Here is a 17,732-nt window from a genome sequence, read left to right as displayed (position 1 = left end):
TCTTACATTAGTTTTGGCTGGTGTAATGCAGTAACTACCGGTTTATTGTTAGCTTTATATTCTTTCACTTAAAGCCTAATCGGATCCGGTGAGTGAGAAGAATCCAGAAAACCTAGAGTCAAATAGCTTAAGGTTAGAATTTCTTGATACTCATATATTTATGGGCTTGATGTTTGTCATTTTAAATGACATAAATTATGTCATTTTAAGAGTGAGATAAACACAGAAAATGAAAATAACGAGAGAGTGAAAGTGAATGTTTTTTTTTTAATTTAAATAAAAAAATTTATTCTATTACCTTGAAAAAAAAAAAACGTGGGATCGAAACAAGGTCGTTTAGCACAGTACCGACTCAAATCATAAACCATAGACTTATTGGCAGGCCAGGACGATTGGCGGCATAACAAAACAGGCGAAGGCAATTGAGGCAGAAGCCCGCACTCCGTAGCAAAAGCAAGACAATGGGAGTCCACGGTCTATGGGAATTACTCGCCCCCGTCGGTCGCCGCGTCTCCGTCGAGACTCTCGCCGGAAAAACACTCGCCATCGGTATTCCTTCAACCATTTCACCTTTTTTCCCCATTAATCGCATTAAATAAATAAATAAATAAATAAGTAATACCGTGAATTTTTTTCTTCTTCTTTTCAGACGCGAGCATATGGATGGTGCAGTTTCTGAAGGCGATGCGTGACGAGAAGGGTGAAATGGTTCGCAACGCTCATCTGCTCGGGTTCTTCCGTCGGATTTGCAAGCTCTTGTTCCTCCGGACCAAGCCAGTCTTCGTCTTCGACGGCGGAACCCCAGCCCTCAAGCGCCGCACCGTGATCGCACGCCGCAGGCAGCGCGAGAACGCACAAGCCAAAGTACGCAAGACTGCAGAGAAATTGCTACTCAATCATGTAAGACTTTTTGCTTTTTGTTCTGTACCATTGAAGCCATGATTAGTTTTTTTTTTTACCCAATTTCATAGCTTCTTTATTTGGCTTGGTGCATTTCTTCGTAATTGATCGTAGAGTTCCAATAGAAGGAAAAATTACTTGACATTTGCTTCGTAGTAGAAAAATGTAAGACGGTTGAAAGTTGAGTGCAATTTGTTTACACTTTAGCTTACGATTTTCGGTATTTCTGCAGTATGAATATGAGTTGCAAGTGATTTTCCACCCTTTACCACCCCAGCGATGAGTGGCAGTTGAAAGACTTTCATCGCACTCTATTTTTCACTCTCCTCACAATTTTCCGCTTTCTCAAACACCCGCGTGTTTGGTACATAGTATAGGAAAATGCCTGACAGTATATGACCCGATAGAATAAGGCCTTGTATAAGACCTGATTAAATTTTAATACTATTCAGCGTTTGACATGATATTGTATAAGATAATATATTGTATAAGATAATATCATCCAATATTTGGCAATGCACTCAATAATACTAGATAGGATAAAAAAAATATTTTTGACAAAAATACCTTTTAATAATGAATTTGTATAATTCTTGCAAATATATCATATATTAATTTTTATAGAAATCTGTTAATCAGTGTGTCCAAAAAATATGTTAATTTTTTAAAAAAATAAAAATCTCCAATATTTTAAAAATTCAATAATTTTAATATATTAATATATCAAGCCTTTATCAGGCCTGATTAAGTTATACATCATTTTGATGTATAAAGAGATCCTACTGTATAAACTTATACTATACGATGGTCACACCAAACAACTAAAAATGTCATAATGCATAGTTTAAGCTTATATATCAAGCTGTATACATCATACTAAACAGGCCCTAAATGATTATCCATATCTGTACTATTTGTTGTTATGTTTCTCTGTCACTTGCTCACTTTCATGTTGTGTTTATAGTAATGGGTTGGGTGGAAATATGGGTTGATTCTGTTATTAAGAGGGCTATTTGTGCTCAATTCTATATACCATTTGCAAATTGTAAAGAATTTAATTACAATAAACTTTAATGTTGGATTGTATAATATTCGTGATTTTGTCACGGATATCTGAGGATGGTGGATTTGAATCTTCCTTTCTGTTTACTTACTTTACTACTAAACAGAGAACTGTGGTTCCATTTTTACTAATGGCTGAGCAGATGTAGCACGTGAACTACATTAAGATGGTGTATATAATCTATTTTATTAGTTACATGTATTCTTCTGCTATTTTAACTTTTGTTTTTAATTTTTAATTTTCTTTTTGACAGTTAAAGGTATTGAAGTTGAAGGAAGTGGCTAGTGATATTAAGAATCAGAGGCTGAAGCAGAAGAATGATACTGAGGGTCAGAAAAAATCTGATCAGAAGGACTTTGTTGGTAGTGATATAGGAAGAAGTAATGTGAAAGAGCTAGATGAAATGTAATCCGCATATTCTGTTGTAAATCTTAGAAGTCGTCTTCTATCAGACTTATGCTTGCTTCATTATTTGTATTATTTATTAGGCCTGCAGCTAAGGAGAACCCAAGTTTATCGCAGGCAACAATATTGACAAGTTGCAACCAGGAGGAGCTTGATGAAATGTAATCCACCTATATATTTATCCCAATTGAAGGAGCAGAAAGCCATGGAGTATCTTACATATAAGTTGCATGAAACATTTTTTATTACATTTGATCTTGAATATGGTTAATAACTTGTCTATAATGTTTGGATGAGTTAATTTAGGCTGGCAGCATCTATAGCTGCAGAGGAAAAAGGAAGACTGGCCAGAAAAGGAGTGGAGTCTACTCTTATTAGGCCTATAGAGGAGGAATGTGGTGCGGATGAAGAAATGATACTGGTAAATTTGCAAATGTTGACAGATGGAATGATTTCAATTAGACATTACAATATGATTTTTCTATTATTTTTGTGTATACTGTTACTATATGTTTCTTAATTGTAACTTACACCTTTCTGAGAATGTAACCATAGAGTCATTGTGGGGAATAAGGCAGTATTTGATTTTCTTTGTAGTTATTACATCCTAATACTTTCTGTTAATGCTCCTGAATTTGTTGAACCTTTTTTCACTTGTTGCTACATATATATCTTTTTCTCCTCAGTCATCAGTCAACACGGAAGTTGATATAGCTGTGTTAGCTGCTTTGCCACAGTCAATGCAACTTGATATTCTTGCGCAGGTCAGATTTTACATATGCTATAGATGATCTTGTCTTTTGTCATGTATTTTATCATATTTCTCAATCTTAGTATTATAATTAGCTTCTTTTTTCTCTTTCTTTTAATAAACATACTGAATGACAAGCAATGAAGGATCAGATAAAACATTTTCAAGAATATAACACCATATAATTTATTCCCTCATTGTTTATATAATATTTTCTTGAAAACACCATTATGAGTTATTCTTACAACTCATCTGTCATATGATATATTGGCTTTAATTTGGTTCAAAAGTAAAATGTTTGTGTTTATTGTTTGATAACAGCTTAAAGGAAAGAAAGCAGAAGAACTAATGAAAGAAGTTGACAACCAGAAACAGCATGAGGTCAATGATCTGGGCAAGGGTAAGGGGATTCTGTTCTCTGAAACTGATGTGATAGGGTGTAGCTCAAGTTGTGACAATCAAGATAAAATTGATGAAATGTAAGTGGCATTGAAAGTTAATTTTGAAGTTGTAGTGTTTTCACTTGGTTATCAGGTTTATGTGTTTTTATGAGTCTATTAGGTTAGCTGCGTCTATTGCTGTGGAGGAAAATGTGATGTTAGTAAATAATGCATCAACTTCTCTTGGGGCTTCAACCATCGAGGAAGAGGATGGTGACTATGACGAAGATGAAGAGATGATACTGGTCAGTTTAAATTTCTAGAAATGTGAGTCTTTGAGTTATTTCATCTGGTTTGTGCTTAGGGTTTGGACAACACCTCTTGGTCATTTTTCAATTTGGTAATCTTTACTTAGAAAGCTACAATGATTCCAAAGTTCATTTTAATATTAATCTGTGCTTCTCTGACTCCAAACTAAAAAATGTGATTTTCACTTTCCTTTGCAGCCAGCAATGCACGGTGAAGTTGATCCAGCTGTTCTAGCCTCTTTGCCTCCATCAATGCAACTGGATCTCCTTGTTCAGGTATTTGTGTTCGTAAAGTATTTTCTAGCTCAAGTACCTTAGTTTATTCTGATGTCAGTCATTGAAAAATTATTTTGCAGATGAGAGAGCGATTGATTGCAGAGAACAGACATAAGTATCAGAAAGTCAAGAAGGTTGGTGAAAAGAATTCATATGTAATTTTGATATGTTGCAATGTAAAACATGTACCAAATTAAGTATTGCAGTTATTGTTGAGATATATAAAACCATTGATGTAGCCTCACCCAACAACTTAAGCTTTTGGGTTGAATTGGTTCTTTACATGGTATCAGAGCCTCGGTGTACCGGATTCGATCCTCACCGCCCCCACTTTCTTTCTAGTGGAATTTCTTTCTTCGCACAGGTAGGTGGGTCTGTGCATTGTCCACCCTTCAAGCCCAGTGGGCTCTCGTGTGAGGGGGCGTGTTGAGATATATAAAACCATTGATGTAGCCTCATCCAACAACTTAAGTTTTTGGGTTGAATTGGTTCTTTACAGTTATCATGAATAATATTGTATAATGTTGACATATTAGTAGATTTTGGAGGCAAAATGTACTGTAATTATTTCTTTCGCTGTTGGAATGGAGTGCTGGTATTTATGAGACTTGTATATTGAGAATTCTGTTGATTTTGAAGCAAATAAAATAATCACACTGCTGGGCATAAATAACCAAAAGTGGTAGTACTTTTTGGGTTTTCATGCTCTTCCATTTGCAATTTTAAAAGTGGCATAGAAGGAATTATTTTTAATAATTTTCTTCTGAACTTATAAAGGAAACATGAGGGTAGAACTTTGGATAGAGAACTCACGCTTTTACTAGAAATTAGAAAATAGGGAAGTTGCTGCTTTCTTACAGCTTTAACTCGAATCTAGACCCTGGTGTGTTAGCAGACATAAGTGATCTTACTGATCATTTGCTACTTGAGGATGTTGCACTAGGAGGTTGTAAGAATATTCATATTATTCAATTCTGGTGGTTGTGGCAAACTGAAGCCTGTGATTTTGAGTATGTCCTGGTTAAACTTTTAATGCAAAGCTGATGGCCTGGTTCCTTGCTGTATTAGGGTGTAGTGGATGCTTTGTGATGGTCGGTTTACTGTGAACATTTATATATTTCTCTAAGTCGATGGCATGTATCTCATAAAATTTCACCTGTAATTACTGCAGCATTTAAGCAGTCTTCGACCTTCATTTGTAGTTTTTAATGGTTAATTATCTTCATGTTCTTTTAGTGATTTGGTTTGGTGCTATGCTGATGCTTGATGGCATTAATAATTTGCTTTCTCTGTTTACTATCTAATACTACTGTTTGCTCTCTCTCTCTCTTGTTTCTTTGATTCATTTTGGTATTAAAATTACTTTTCCTCACTACAAATAAGTGATCGGGCACTGTACTTTTATGTGAATAATGTATTTCATCTGATATGCTTCTTTCAGGATCCTGCAAAATTCTCTGAGCTACAAATACAAGCTTACCTTAAAACTGTTGCTTTCCGACGGGAGATAGATCAAGTGCAGAAAGCTGCTGCTGGCAGAGGAGTTGGTGGTGTACAGACTTCGCGGATTGCATCTGAAGCCAACAGAGAGTATATATTCTCGTCATCTTTTACTGGTGACAAACAGTAAGTAATCTTATTTTCAATGATTTTGGGCTATTGATTAATAAGATGCCAGTCCTAATAAATATTGGCTTAGCTGGGTGATTTTCCTGCATATTGCATATGATGTCTGGTGGGTTTTTAATGTTGACAACTTCCTTATTTGCATTCATCAATATGGCAGAGAACTTACCTCTACCAGATTAGAGAAAACTGAAAATACACAACAAAAAGAACGAGGAACACATCCTTCACGGAATTTTGCAAATAGCATTACAGCAGGCAATGATTCTAATACTTCAAGTGGATTGAATTGCAATCAACCTAGTGAGCCTGTTGATGAAAGTATTCAGACATATCTAGATGAGAGCGGTCGACTTCGAGTTAGTAGAATGAGAGCTATGGGAATGCGTATGACCCGTGATATACAAAGGAATTTGGACTTGATGAAGGAAATTGAGCAGGAAAGATCATATGCGAACAAGGCTGCTAATATTGGAACCGTGCTAAATGCAAAGAATAATGGTTCATCAGAAAGTTATGGGAACCAGCTTGTTGGTAAATCACGAGAGGTGAATGTTGACTTGGTTAAAGAGCGTGCGCAAAATGAGCAATCAATGCTTGACAGGGATACTTCTATACCGATATCCTTTGAATTTGATTGCAAGAATAAGTTTGTAAATGGTGAGGATGATATATTTTCCAGTTTAGTGGGAGGAAATTCAGTGGCAATCTATCTTGGTGATGATAGTGCAGCAAAAGAACAGCCTTCTGATTCTGATTCAGATTGTGATTGGGAAGAAGGAACTGTTGAAGGTAAGAATATAATTTTTCCTGGACATTTTAAGGTGGAATTGCAGTCTTCTGTTGCAGATGAGGATAATAATAATAATGAAAGTGAAGTAGAATGGGAGGAAGGAGATTGTGATGGCACTAAAAGCACCTTATTGTGTCAAGGTGATTCAGGAAAATCAGCATCTCGAGGGTGCTTGGAGGAGGAGTCTGATTTTCAGGAGGCAATAAGGAGAAGTCTTGAGAGTACAGGGAATGGGAAAATTAAATGCATGTCATCTATAGAATCTATAGATGAGCGTTCAAATGCATATGAGAACAAATTGGATCATGGATTAGAACATGCTGATAATCTGTGTTGTTCTGGCCCAATGGATTTAAATGATAATGTTGAACTCCTGAAAAATAAAAATATTCTGGGTGGTTCCACTTCGAATAGGGAAGATGATACTGAACAAAATGAGTTACATGAAATTGTTGATGGGGATAAAAAACATGATTATGTGGCTGGGAATAACTCACAAACATTCCATTTTCATGGAAGTCAGTCAAATTCATCTGCGACGTTTAGTTCCAATAACACGGAGATATTGACTGACAAACCTTGCAGACTGGATAAACACTCTCATTCTGAAGATTCAACTTCAGATGCAAATGTAACAATGAAGGATGAGGTCCCTATGGTTTCAGAGCAGTTATTGGATAATGGTAATGATGATGGTAAAGTGTCTTTCTATTGTAAGAATTCGCCCAAAGTTGATCTACTTGGTGTGACTGAAGAGAAAAAGAACTATATTAATGGATCTGAACCCATTAGTAGTTTTACGGACAATACCAAGCCTGCTATTCTTTCGATGGGGTCATCCTTGAAAGGATCAACAGAAGACCTTGATATCGAGCCAAAATTCCCTGGAGTGGACAATGGTGGAAATTTAAGTGAGGAAAGGAATAGTAACCTTGCCGAAGATGCAGTGAACATCATAGAAGATTTTCCTGCACGTGTAGATGAGGTTAGATTGGAGGAAGAAATGCAAATTCTTGGTCAAGAATATATCAATCTAGAAAATGAACAGAGGAAGCTTGAACGTAATGCAGAATCTGTAAACAGTGAGTTATTCACAGAATGTCAGGTGCGGAACACAAGCTTGTCCATACTTGAATGATATCATATCATGGCTAACTATTAACTTTTCAGAAAAATTGCTGCTGGGTGTTTCATACTTTTTTGCTAATTAGTGTTCCCCTACCAACACATACATCCGCTAAACTTTTTAATTAATTTTGATTGAAGGAATGGACAGCATGAGTCTGAAAACAAGGCATAATGTGCATTTTTGCATTCTTGTAGTGCTCATTTAATTTGAAGCACTAATTGTTTGTAAATTTTGGTTGTTTTCAAGAATGGCAAGTAATCAGCATCGACAGGACAACAAGGATGAAACTCTTATGTTTCAGAGAAAAACATGTATAGAATTGTCACTGGCACACATTAAACTAGAATTTCAAGACAATTGTTTATTATGAAAGGTTTTGTTTAAAATTAGTGCTAACAATGGAGGTAGACTTAACACCTGAGCAAACACTCAAATATTTTTATCCAGGCAGATGTGCCATACTAGTGAGACTAATGATAATTAGTATATAAGCCAAAATCTATTCTGCACTTAAGAACGTCAAAGCCAGATAATGCATATCTAGGTGCCACAAACTTAACCCTGTCTAATTTAATTGAACACTTGCATGGTTTGTTACACGCACACACACTATCGCATTAGAGCTTAAACTTCCCAATTTAGTGGCTTTCTTACATGCTATTCCGTCACCAGTTGATGGAGTAGTCTAGACTTGAATGCTGGTCGAAAACATGATTAATTGGCCATGGCGTCTTACTTCTTATTTACATTTTATTGTGAAGGTTTTTGTTAGAATATTAGATTGTTAGAATATTAGATATGATATGATTAGATTTGATTAGATATGATTGGATTCTGTCTTATCCGTAAATAGTCTGACTGTATTCTGACTGTATTAGGATTAGGTTTGGATTAGGTTTGGGCCTTACACTTAAGCCCATTAAGGTCTCTATATATTGTAACTCCTTGACACAGATCAATACACAACGTATTCTTTTACATTTAACTTGGTATCAGAGCTCTTTCGTTCTAGGAACCCTCGCTTCCGCTCAGAAACCTTTTTTTTTTGCTTTAAAAACCTAAGCCCACTGCTTAGGAGTCCTCTTTCTTGCCGTGCGTCCTTCCGGCAAGCCTTCTAGGGCTGTAAACAGCCTCTGAGTGATTTTTCCAAACGCGTCAGCACCTCCGACGGCCACCGGAACCACCGCCCGCCGTCAGAATCACTGTTCAGGCAACCGGAGACTTTTTCCGGCGACTTTTCCGACCAAACTTCACGCGATCAGGACCCTTTCTTCCCGGCGACCAGGTCTGTGGTGGTCCGATCAGCAACGCATCTCCCACGCGCCGTCACGCGCCACCTGTCTTCACTGCGCGTGGGCTTCACGCGCCACCTTCTGCCGGCGCGTGAGCACTATTCCGGCGGCTTTTTCCGGCCGGTCTTGGACAGAGAAGCTCGCCTTCTCCTCCTCTTTCTGGATCTGTGATTGTTTCTCTGTGGGTCTGACCTTAGACGCGTGGTTCTTCTTGATTGGATATCGTTTGCCTTCGTTTACGGCTTTTATATTTTATCTTTAAATGGCAGCAGCATCTCCTGATCTCTCGGAGGTTAACTCTCCTTCTATTGTTGCAAATATAGCTCAGTCAGACAAAGCATCATTTGGTTCAGGTTCGGACTGTGCTGCACTCCAAACCCCTCTCAGGAAGGCTTCTCCTCAGTCTCACCCTTATACTGGTAATCCCGTTGCTTGTGTTTCTCATTCTACATCACTTGGCACTTGGATATTTGACTCCGGTGCTACCGATCATCTCTGTGGTAATAAGGAACTCTTTACATCTCTTACTTATTCTGATCATTTACCGTCTTTTACCCTTGCGGATGGAACCAAAGCCCCAGTTTGTGGGATTGGACAAGCTCGTCCGACCTCTACCTTGGCCCTGACATCTGTCTATTACATTCCTGACATCCCTTATAACTTAATTTCTATTAGTAAGTTGATCCACTCCCTCACTTGCACCGTTACTTTCTCTAACCATTCTGTTTCTGTGCAGGATCCGGGTACGGGGAAAATGATTGGAGTGGGTCGTGAGTCACGGGGGCTTTATTATCTGGATGTGCCTCGTCCTTCAGTAGCATGCTCTCTCACAGAATCTCCACAACTTATCCACAGTCGCCTTGGTCATCCAAGTCTTTCAAAGTTGCAGAAAATGGTTCCTCTTTTGTCCGGTCTTCAGTCTTTAGATTGTGTGTCATGTCAACAAGGGAAGCATACACGCTCCTCTTTTGCCAGTCGAGTCAATAAACGAGCTGATGCCCCTTTCTCTCTTGTTCATTCAGATATCTGGGGTCCAAGTCGTACCTTGTCTGTCTTAGGTTTTCGGTATTTCGTTACCTTTATTGATGATTTTTCCCGTTGCACTTGGACCTATTTAATGAAAAATCGTTCTGAGTTATTTTCCATTTATAAAAAGTTTTCTACTGAGATCCATACTCAATTTGGTGTTTCTATTCGTATTCTACGTAGTGATAATGCTAAGGAATATGTTTCTATTGATTTTTCTAATTTCTTGGCCACACAAGGTACTTTACATCAAACTACTTGTCCTCACACTCCACAACAAAATGGGGTGGCTGAACGTAAAAACAGACATCTCATTGAAACTGCTCGTACCCTTCTTATTCATATGCAGGTTCCTCTTCACTTCTGGGCAGATGCTGTACTCATCTCTTGTTTTCTCATCAATCGCATGCCTTCATCTGTGCTCCACAATGACATTCCTCATAATCTATTGCTTCCAGATGTTCCTCTTTATCCTCTAACTCCACATGTTTTTGGTTGTACTTGTTTTGTTCATGATCTCACTCCTGGTAAGGATAAGTTAACATCCAAAGCCTTTCAGTGTATCTTTCTTGGTTATTCTCGTCTTCAAAAGGGTTATCGTTGTTATTCTCCCGACCTTAAGCGTTACTTAGTTTCCGCTGATGTCACTTTTCTTGATCAAAAACCCTTTAATTCTATCCCATCTCAGATGTCACAAGTTGATCATGTACTTCCTGTCCCTTTTCTTGACTTGTCTTTGCCAGCTGCAGGTGCTTCTATTCCAGATGAGCAACCTATTGCTTCTATACCTGAGGACCGTCCACTTCTCACCTATCAGCGTCGCAAAACTGTGCCTCCTGTCGACTCGACTCTTGCTGACTCATCGCCCACTGCTGTTGCTTCTTCCCCTCCGGATCCTTCATCAGAGACTCTTCCCATTGTTCAAAGAAAAGGTACACGTACTACGCGTAACCCTTATCCTCTTTATACCTTTTTGAGTTATGACCGTCTTTCTTCACCTCATTTCACCTTTGTTTCTAGTCTTTCTTCTATTTCTATTCCTAAGACCACAGGTGAAGCACTTTCCCATCCAGGGTGGCGCCAAGCAATGCTTGATGAGATGACTGCACTTCATTCCAATGGCACTTGGGACCTTGTTTCTGCTCCTCCAGAGAAGTCTATAGTTGGTTGTCGCTGGGTTTTTACTGTGAAAGTTGGACCTGATGGCCATATTGATCGTCTCAAGGCACGTTTAGTTGCCAAGGGTTTTACTCAAATCTTTGGCCTTGATTATAGCGATACATTTTCTCCGGTCGCTAAGATGGCGTCAGTCCGCCTCTTTCTTGCCCTTGCTGCTGTTCGTCACTGGCCACTCCTTCAACTTGACATCAAAAATGCCTTTCTTCATGGTGATTTACAAGAAGAAGTTTACATGGAGCAACCACCTGGTTTTGTTGCTCAGGGGGAGTCTGGAAAGGTGTGTCGTCTTCGAAAATCCTTATATGGTCTCAAGCAGTCTCCTCGAGCATGGTTCAGTCGTTTCAGTTTTGCTGTTCAGGCGTTTGGCTTAATCCGCAGTAAAGTTGACCATTCTGTGTTTTATAGGATTACATCTCCTGATAAGTGTATCTATTTGTTAGTCTATGTTGACGACATCATTCTCACCGGAAGTGATCAAGACGAAATTCGTCAGTTAAAACAACATTTGTTTAGTACATTTCAAACAAAGGACCTTGGGAAGCTGCGTTACTTCTTGGGAATTGAGGTGGCGCAATCAAGACAGGGCATTTCTATCTGTCAAAGGAAATATGCCTTGGATATCCTAGAAGAAACTGGTATGTTGGGGAGTAAACCAGTTGATACACCTATGGATCCTAATGTCAAGTTATTACCCGGACAGGGGGAGCCGTTATCTGATCCTGGACATTATCGGAGGCTAATTGGGAAGCTCAATTATCTTACTGTGACTAGGCCAGATATTTCTTTCGCTGTCAGTACGGCCAGTCAGTTCCTTGATTCCCCTTGTGATTCACATTGGGATGCTGCTGTGAGGATCCTCCGATACATCAAAGGAGCACCAGGAAAAAGTTTGTTGTATTCGGATCAGGGAAATACAGAAATTTGTGGTTACTCAGATGCCGATTGGGCAGGATCACCCTCGGACAGACGCTCTACTTCTGGTTATTGTGTCTTCTTCGGAGGAAACTTAATCTCATGGAAAAGCAAGAAACAACCTGTTGTTTCCCGATCTAGTGCAGAAGCTGAGTATCGTGCAATGGCAAATACTACCTGTGAGTTGATCTGGTTAAAGCAGTTGATTCAGGAGCTTCATCTTTGTGAACAGAAACAACCCATGACACTCATCTGTGATAATCAAGCTGGGCTACATATATCCTCTAATCCTGTTTTTCATGAGAGGACCAAACATATAGAGATTGATTGTCACTTCATTCGGGAAAAGATTCAGTCAGGAGAAATCAAGACAGCTTTTGTCAACTCGTCTAATCAACTAGCAGATGTTTTCACTAAAGCTCTTAGAGGTCCTCGGGTTGAATACATTTGTAACAAGCTTGGTGCTCATAATATATACGCACCAGCTTGAGGGGGAGTGTTAGAATATTAGATATGATATGATTAGATTTGATTAGATATGATTGGATTCTGTCTTATCCGTAAATAGTCTGACTGTATTCTGACTGTATTAGGATTAGGTTTGGATTAGGTTTGGGCCTTACACTTAAGCCCATTAGGGTCTCTATATATTGTAACTCCTTGACACAGATCAATACACAACGTATTCTTTTACATTTAACTGTTTTAAAACAATTATAGCTCATCCTTCTAATTTGATTAAGTCATGAACCTCAATGCTGAATTTCATATTCTTTATTATTATTATTATTATTATTATTATTATTACCCCTTGAACTCGTTTTCAAGGCTTTTGTATTAAGCAACGGTTGTTGATGGACATTGCTTTTCATTCTCATGTCAGGCATCATTCTACTTTCTCGTTCTATATATGTATACCCCTTGATCAGTGATTTTCCATACCTTCTAAGTATTTTGATCCCTTATGTTTCCCATGCATCTGATCTCTGTAGGAACTGCTGCAAATGTTTGGCTTGCCATACATTATTGCTCCAATGGAAGCTGAAGCGCAGTGTGCTTACTTGGAGCTCGCGAAACTCGTTGATGGTGTTGTGACTGATGACTCTGATGTCCTTTTATTTGGGGCACGTAGCGTATACAAGAATATATTTGATGACCGCAAATATGTGGAGACATACTTCATGGAGGTCTATATCTGTTAAAGGCTGTGGCCGTTAATAAATATCGATTTTGAAAATTTCTCATTTTCATGCTTTTCTTTATCACTACTTCAGGACATTGAGAAGGAGCTTGGATTGAGCAGAGAGAAATTAATACGCATGGCGCTACTTCTTGGGAGTGATTATACTGAAGGTGTAAGGTGTGACAAGATTTTCTTTGTTCTAGTGTATAGTTATGGCTAGTGACGCAATGCCTTTCTGCATGGAGATGTTGCTAAATGTCTATATCTGACTTTTCTTTTTGTAGTAGGATTCATTGGTATGCTTATATACATGTTCCACATGTATGAACTTGACTAGATCTTTTTGTGTTGTATGCTAATGTAGTGGGATTGGCATTGTTAATGCTATTGAGGTTGTAAATGCATTCCCTGAGGAAGATGGCCTTCTAAAGTTCCGGCAGTGGGTTGAGTCACCAGATCCTACCATCCTTGGAAGGTTGGATGCAAAAAGTGGATCCAATACCAGAAAGAAAAATAGTGAGTCTGCATCAGATCAGAACATCTCCCATGCTCAGGAGCAAAACAAGTCGCCGGATTACATCCAAGATATAAAGCAAACTTTCTTGGATAAGCATGTAACTGATTTCCTGCTTTATGTGCTTTCGAGTCTCATAGTGAAGGAAAACTTTGCACTTATTGTATCATGTTTGTTTCTTACCTGTTGTCTGTCTTTTTTCTTAATAGAGAAATGTTAGCAAGAATTGGCATATTCCATCTTCTTTTCCAAGTGAAACAGTTATATCTGCTTACTATTCTCCACATGTTGACAAGTCAACTGAGCCTTTCACTTGGGGAAAACCAGATCATCTTGTTCTTCGCAAGTGAGTTTATTTGTTTATTTTCTTGTTTTCATAGCACCTTATTTCCACTAAATGACCATTCAGTTCACTGATGATTATCTACAACTTTGGATAGGACTTGAAAAGTAAGGGTATGATATGATAGTGTTAGTTAACCCGCAGTCACTAAGGTGTTAGACGAAATAGGGGTGAAACATAGAAGAGAAGGGCCTGATTCAGTTTATGTTAGTGGCTGTTAATTTGTAGAAATCTCAAACCGAATTGGTTGGAGGAAAGGAGGGAAAATATCAGAAATAAAGGGAGTGGGAGAGTAGTCCAGACAGGAAGGGATTAAGAAAGAAGTGAGTGGGGCCAGTATTGTCTAGTCCTGGAATTGAGAGAGAGAGAGACTTGTACTGTAGTTCTCATTGGAACTCTATCTCTAGGATCCTGGTTCAGACCCTGAGTGAGAGAGCATACTTTTAAAACTCCAATTCTTTCCCTGTTTCTTAACATTTCTGATCCAGTTCTTATTAGATAGTCCCGGTAGTCCCTCATTTCTCCTTATTCACTGAGCTAACAACGGTGCTCTTCTTCAACTGCTTATATTGGAAAGATTGGATCCCTCACATTCCCATTTCCGCTGCCCCCTTAGGTCGAGGGACCTCTTTTAAACACAGGAAGGAGGTTTATGCTTTATTCTTGCTTTCACAAATCAATTTACGGTGCTTAATACTGTTGGTATGTATTTTAAGGATCATGTGGTGCCTGGCTATTATTGGGTTGGAGTTAGTTGGGAGTTCAGGTTTCCTTTTAAGCTATTTCATTCTTCTTTGGAGTACTACTTTGTTACTTAATGAATTTGATTTGTAATCTGTTATATATTTCGGCTTCGGTTCTTTTGGAGGAGTTTTAAAGTCAACACTTAGTGCTATGCTTGATCATTAGAGCTTGATAAACTAGCAGTCTTCCCAGAAATTGGCCCGGGCTTTTCCATCCATGTTATCAATCTGAACATGATAGATCACACCTTTGAAATGTTTTAAATCTACTTCTTTAAGTTGTTTTGAATATGTATTTCTATATTGTATGATATTCTGAGTTGCTTCCTGTATACAGATTGTGCTGGGAGAAATTTATGTGGACTAGCCAGAAAGCAGATGAATTGCTATTACCTGTTTTAAAGGAATATAACAAACATGAGGTTAGAGACTCTGTTTTATTGATCTCCCGGATTTTACTGATACTGATTGTTATGTTTATTGTATTAAAGAATGAAAATAAATTGGTCACTAAATACTTGTGCTTCCTATTTGTTGATTATCTTCTGTCTTCTTAATAGTCCTACGTATTATTAATATCCTGATATTGGTTGAATCTTATAATATAGACTCAACTGCGGTTGGAAGCATTTTATAGTTTCAATGAAAGATTTGCAAAAATTCGCAGCAAGAGAATTAAAAAAGCTGTAAAAGGAATTACTGGTAAGCAGCCATCGGATTTGATAGATCATTCTGCTGAGGACTTGTCCAAGGATAGGAAGAATGGGAAGGGAGGTCCTGTTGAACCTGGGGATAACAAATTGGAGCCTTCAAAGGGTACAGAGGAAAGTCTTGAAGCTAGGAAGAAATCAAAAATGAAACAGTCAAGGAAAAGGAAGAATGATGGGGGTACTGTTGCTAAGGCACAATCAAAGAAAAAGAAAATCACTGATGATCCTTCTGTGGTGGAGAATTTACAGCCGTGTATGCAGACAGAAGAAGAGCAATGTGATGGTAAGGCATTGATTTGGAATAGGAGCAGAGGTAGAGGAAGAGGAAGAGCTAGAGGTATGGGAGTAATAAGAGGAAGGGAGAAGGAAAGTCTTAGTATTCAATCACGTGAAACCTCATCAAGTAGTAGTGATACTGATGATCATGGACTAAGAGTGCATATTGATATGCCAGAAGTTCCAAAAGATTTGCGAAGGGTAAGCTTCATTATGATTCTTCTAATTTATGACATGAATACGTGGGATACAATGCTTCTTCAAGTTATTTCTTTGTTCAGGACCTTCCTTTATTCTTCATTATTAATAATAATAATAATAAAAAATAGATGTGCTTTGGTGCTTCTCAATCCTATCAACTACGTGAAATGTCTATGTTATCCCTCTGAAAATTATAAATGAAAAAGAAAAGATTCATAGTTCTGTGTTAGAATATATGAATAATAGCTCGTAATATCTTAATTTTATCTTAGAATATTTAGTTTGCTTATTTCTTTATATTTCATTACTTGTTTTCTTATTTAATTAGGATTTTTTAGTCTATTATTAGTATAAATAGGAATTGAAGGGGAGTCTTGGAACAGTGGTAAAGTTGCTTCTTGTGACCGAAAAGTTACGAGTTTGAGTCTAGGAAACAACTTCTTTGCAAAAATGTAAGGGTGAGGTTGCTTATAGTTAACCCTCACCCCTATCCTTGCAAGTCGGGGAGCCTTGTACATTGGGGTTTGTCCTTTTATTAGTATAAATAGAGCCTTTGAAATTTCTGTGATTGATTTTTGTTGTAATCTTTTTGTTTTTTGATTTTTTTTCCTCTTTCAATAAATCTCAGTTACATCTTAGAAACACAAGCACCATATTTTATTTGTCCAGAAAGAGAAAGTAATGAAAAAGCTCTGCTATTACATTGATAACGGTATGCTATCAAGGGGGTTGAATGTGATCTAATTTGCAAAAATAAGCAAAAAGAATTAAAGATTCCACTTACATTTTGTGTACTGTCCAGTCAATGCGATCTCGGAAAGCTGTCAACTATTCTTTCAAGGATGTTGAAGTTGAAGAAGCTGATGCTGATGATTCATTTGATGAGAGCAATCAGACATGCTTGCGTAAAGAGCCAAAAGAAGAAAAATTATCTTACATTCATGGAGCATGTAGAGATGGTGCAACTGATTTCAGCAGAGGGAAAGAAAGCAGTATACCTCTAAAGGAGACTAGAGACTCTCTCGAGTCAGAAGGTTGGTTTTGCACGGATGCTGGTGAAACTAGTCATCCAGGGACTGGCAATCGTGATAATTCCTTTGATCGTGACTCTTCTGATGGCTACCTTAAAATGGGAGGTGGATTTTGTTCTGATGATAGTGAGATAGGTAATAACCATAATGCAATTGATGATGTCAACACTGCTGCTACATTGGATTGTACTGCAGACATTCCTAGCTGTTCTGAATTTTTGGACGAAACTGACCATGATAAAAGTAGTTCAGATATATTATTTTCTGGCGCTGAAAAAGCTGAAAATGAGATACAGGATGAAGGGACGTCTTTTAAATTCAATAAAGAGACAAATAATGACCTCCTAAATGCTGGTAATCATTCTGACATGGGGGTTTTGACGCCAGAGATTGCTCATCACAATAGTGGAACCTCCGCGGGAGCTTTTAGTGCTATGCCCTTTTTGAGGAAAAAAAGGAAGAAGAACTGATGTGTGACTTTGGTCGCGGTCATATATTATTTTCCATTTGGACTACAAATCACTTCCTTCAGGGACTCTGCCCATGCTTCAGCAATCTGGCTTATACAAGCCACTGTCAATTTTCATAGCTGCTGCTGTGTGTCATATTCGTTGATGATGCTTTGCTTCTGGGGAGGTTGTAAACTTATCTCGCCTCATACCTACTTTCTAAGGATTAGGTATTCAAAAGA

The 17,732-nt window shown here is 38.0% G+C and overlaps 1 protein-coding gene across 1 annotated transcript; it reads left to right on the top strand.

The window, feature by feature from the left end:
- Window positions 1-461: 461 nt before the first annotated feature.
- On the top strand, window positions 462-17,732 carry LOC133284611 (DNA repair protein UVH3). Its single transcript, XM_061481671.1, has 19 exons — window positions 462-595; window positions 636-900; window positions 2,217-2,368; window positions 2,452-2,529; window positions 2,675-2,789; window positions 3,055-3,132; window positions 3,441-3,598; window positions 3,681-3,804; window positions 4,006-4,083; window positions 4,164-4,217; window positions 5,525-5,709; window positions 5,870-7,607; window positions 13,033-13,227; window positions 13,315-13,400; window positions 13,588-13,837; window positions 13,947-14,083; window positions 15,161-15,245; window positions 15,432-16,010; window positions 16,813-17,732. Exons 1-19 carry the CDS (start codon window positions 462-464, stop codon window positions 17,509-17,511), a joined length of 5,190 nt encoding a protein of 1,729 aa, XP_061337655.1. The 3' UTR covers window positions 17,512-17,732.

Source organism: Gastrolobium bilobum, unplaced genomic scaffold (genome assembly GCF_033153095.1).
Source record: "Gastrolobium bilobum isolate Gb01-03AN ecotype WA unplaced genomic scaffold, APGP_CSIRO_Gbil_v1 utg59620, whole genome shotgun sequence".
Classification (NCBI taxonomy): domain Eukaryota; kingdom Viridiplantae; phylum Streptophyta; class Magnoliopsida; order Fabales; family Fabaceae; genus Gastrolobium; species Gastrolobium bilobum.
Note: the sequence above shows the minus strand (reverse complement) of the source record. Positions and strands in the feature narration are given on the sequence as shown.

Bases quoted from the DNA above. Each gene is read 5' to 3' on its own strand.
- LOC133284611 (XM_061481671.1), top strand. From the start codon at position 462: ATGGGAGTCCACGGTCTATGGGAATTACTCGCCCCCGTCGGTCGCCGC. The intron at 596-635 runs ATAAATAAATAA...GTGAATTTTTTT, and splicing joins TTCCCCATTAATCGCATTAA to CTTCTTCTTTTCAGACGCGA. The intron at 15,246-15,431 runs GTTAGAGACTCT...CTTATAATATAG, and splicing joins AGGAATATAACAAACATGAG to ACTCAACTGCGGTTGGAAGC.